The sequence below is a fragment of the Lethenteron reissneri genome, chromosome 67 (assembly GCF_015708825.2).
Source record: "Lethenteron reissneri isolate LAM-NWPU_2019-01 chromosome 67, ASM1570882v1, whole genome shotgun sequence".
Taxonomy (NCBI): domain Eukaryota; kingdom Metazoa; phylum Chordata; class Hyperoartia; order Petromyzontiformes; family Petromyzontidae; genus Lethenteron; species Lethenteron reissneri.
In genome coordinates, this window is record NC_083845.1 from 9,118,974 (window position 1) to 9,122,567 (window position 3,594).

The 3,594-nt window shown below is 53.4% G+C and overlaps 1 protein-coding gene across 1 annotated transcript in view; it reads left to right on the forward strand.

Annotated features, from left to right (window-relative positions):
* Nucleotides 1–735: 735 nt before the first annotated feature.
* LOC133360142 (multivesicular body subunit 12B-like) overlaps nt 736–3,594 on the forward strand; it is a 30,263-nt gene continuing 27,404 nt past the window's right edge. Inside the window, exon 1 of the mRNA XM_061578728.1 lies at nt 736–828. Coding sequence (XP_061434712.1) covers nt 736–828 — 93 coding nt within the window. The remainder of the gene's footprint in view (nt 829–3,594) is intronic.

Consider the following 3,594-nt stretch of genomic DNA (forward strand, 5'->3'; position numbering starts at 1 on the left):
GCCGGCTTGTGCCCGCCCTCACAGTCGGGCATATTTGCGGAATACACCACGCCGCCGTTGACCCTGTAGGCCATTGACCGAGCAACCCAACGTTCCTACCAGCTCCCTCCGCAGCAGGACAATGTGTTGCGTTTATTTTGTTGTCCTTCCACCCACACCTCCGATGAGTGCGGAAACGTCTACGTACGGTGCGAAAGAACTCCAGCAAACGAGCGCACGCAACACACACACAAGTTTGGCAAAATGTACCCGCAAATTTATTCGATTGGAAAAACTCCACGAAGCAATCATCGCCGCCCCCCCACCCCCTACCGACAGCAGACTCATACCCCCCCGCCCCCTCCCCCCAGGTCTCTCTTTGGAGATCGGAGCCGGCTCGACGGGACAAACTTTGCACGTTGCGCCCCCGTCAACAACGATGGGGCCACCTTGGGAAAAACGTGGGGGGGGGGGTTGGCGGACCGCGCAAGGACGGGATAAGGTGACAGGCGGTACGGCGAACAGACCGACTCACCGCCACGGGTGGGAGTGCTCGACGCACGATCTGAAGTTCGCGCAATCTCATCCCGTGCACGGTCAATTCGGTTCGGGAGGGACTATTAAACAAAGAGTAAGTGCAATGAGCGACCGCCACATATCCACGACTGCCAACAACGCACGCACGCACGCACGCTGAACCTTTTTCGCACCGTACGTGGCCATCCACGCGAATCGGAGGAGCTAAATTAACCGGCCATGTGCGACGGTAATCTTCTGTGGATGTTCACGCGTGCCCAGCGCATGTGCGACGTTGTCCAGCAGAACCCCTCTTCTTCTTGGTTCTTTCCGGTAAGTCACGTAGAATGGAAATATAAAATAATAACAAGTAAACCCTTAAAAACAAGTTTTTCACTATAAATCCTTTATATGCGTGGCAGCGAACTTAATATAAAGGATTTAAAATATATTCGCCTGTGGAGGACGCGGGGATCGATCCCGCGACCTTTGGCATGGGAAGCGAGGGCGCTACCAACTGCGCTACTCCGCCACGGCCTGTGGAGGGGTTACGCTCTGGGCTCTTATACTGTGACGTTCAGGCCAAAGCGATAAATGAGTTATATTTGAATATGTAAAATACATTTTTTTGCCTAAAAAGTGTAAAATTTTGGGAATGTTTTTTCACGAACATTAATTGTCTGGCACAACGAGTCTGTGTGGAAAATGTCAGCTCGATTGGATCACGGGAAGTGGGTTAAAAAAACGACCGAAAGATTTGCACGGTCGTAAGCAAGCAAGCAAGCACGCAAGCAAGCAGCAAGCATGCGAACTTAATATAAAGGATTTAAAAATAAAACATAATAAAGATAATTCTCACGACGGTTTCGGCCACAACGCAAGCAGCAGGTGAAGACCAGGTCCTGTCAGACGCTGTCTTTCAGACAGACCTGTTCTTTCCGACAGCGTCTGACGCTGTCTCCCCGACAGACCTATTCTTCACCTGAGGACGGCTGCCTTGCGTTGTGGGCCGAAACGTCGTGAGAATTATTTAATGTTTCATTTTTATTATTTTATTATTTCCCTTCTACGTGACTTTACCGAAAGAACCAGAAGATGAATCTGAACTTATTCGTCACCCCGCCCTCATCGGTCGTCATCGTCGTCGTCAATCCACTGCTGGATGAGTATGTACGGTGCAGAATAAGTTCACAGACATACTGACGGCCCATAGACTCGCGCTGCCCATAGACTCAACACCGCACCTCTGATTATCACGGTTGGCTACGTATGGTGCGAAAGAAGTTCAACTTGCATGCGTACAACGACACGCGGCAGGTCACCGTCACCACTTTGACACGGTCTACTCGGTTTGCTCGATCTCCCGTTGAATAAAAGAATTAGCGACCGACTCATCGCTCCAGCTCTTCGGTTGGACGTCCTCTGAGAATTTCAGTTGGGAGACACGGACTGGCTTTGCTTCCTTCGCCCTCGCGTCCCACCGCCCTGTAGCTCTTAAGAGTTCATAGTGCAACAAGCTACGAGCTCAAATTAATAATAATACGCGGCGATTAAAAAATACATATTGCTTGGAATATCGGAGTAGCGATCGGTAAAGCAAACATACGACTTACAGAGAAGCAGATAATAGACACATTTTTTGTCGTTTATACATTTTGTACACGTGTGCAATAGTTTGTTTTCAGTTGCGTACGTCAATTTGGCCTTGTCGGTCCCTCCCTCCTCCCTCCAGACAGCAAAATTTTCTTTATAATACTGCGAGTATGATAGCGTATCGGCCGGGATGGAGGGGGTGAGGTGAGAGGCTGCCACTCCTCTGTCGGGCGCTGGACGGTACCGCCTGGATCTGTGGGTATTCAGGATGTCCGGTGGACGGCTCTGGCTCCTGCAACCATGAGGGTGGACAGTCTCTACTCGGGGCAGGAGACGGCCAAACACAGGGAATGAAGGGGGCGTGGGAGCGTGGGGGAGGTGGGAAGTGGAAGTCCCAGCTACTTGGGGCTCGCCTTCCCATCAACCGGAGGCGAGGAGTGGTGGTCGTGGTACTTATGCCCCCACCGAAGACGAACATCCGTGGAGAGATGCAGGCAAGGCCGATGAATCAGAGCCTTCTATGACCTCCTGTCACAGGTGCTGGCTAAAGTGGCCCTCGGGACAGAGTCATCTGTTGGGTGACTCAAGCCGAGTTGGTAATGATGTGGCACCTGTCTGGAGTGATTGGAAGGCATGTTGTTGTTGTCATGGGTGACGCTGAATGCCGGGGAGGAGTGGATGACGTCACCATCGCGACCAACGTCCGCACGATGGTGACGTCATCATTGCGCGGACGTCTGCGCAGTGATGACGTCATCGCGCGGGACGTCTGAGCGATGGTGACGTCACCCCGTGCCCACACCATCGCGATTAGGAACAGAGAGACAGGAACAGACAAGCGAGACATCTCGATGAGAAGGCAAGAGAAAGGTGGAGAGAGACAAGGCTCCGTATAGGATCAAAAGTTTGCTGGCTGGCGGCTGGGAGGGATGGACGGTCACGTCCAATAGGATGTGCGGGTTTCTAGCATTCATACAATTAAAAAATAAGCGACCGCGTTTCATACTCCGTACGGTTCCCCGCTCCATACGCTCCGATCTCCGTACGTACCCACGCTCCGCACGTCATCGCGGTGTTCCCGCGGGGCGTTCAGAGCGCGTTTTCTGCCGCTGTCGCGTGTCAATTGGCATGGAGTCTGACGTTTCGCCACCACGCACGGATAAATAAAAAAGTGAAAAATAAAGTAAGTGGCGTTGCTTTGCTGCACAGCTTCCCAACACAATGCGCGGAGGGAAAACGAATAACGCGGCGGCACAACCTCCCAACAATACGCGGAGAGCCGGGCTGCGCGGCCGCGAAAACCCACGCCGGCAGTAGCATCAACCCGCCCCCCCCCCCCCCGTTCCTCATTTAAGCTGCCAGGACACGGAGCGAAACGTCGGACGTCGCGGCAACGCGGCACGGCGCGTCGCAAATTGTCTTGCTGTGGGGGGGGGGGGGGGGGAGAAAGCTCCCGGCACGCGGAAGCGACGACGCCGAACAACGCCGCGACGTGGCCGGCAACGA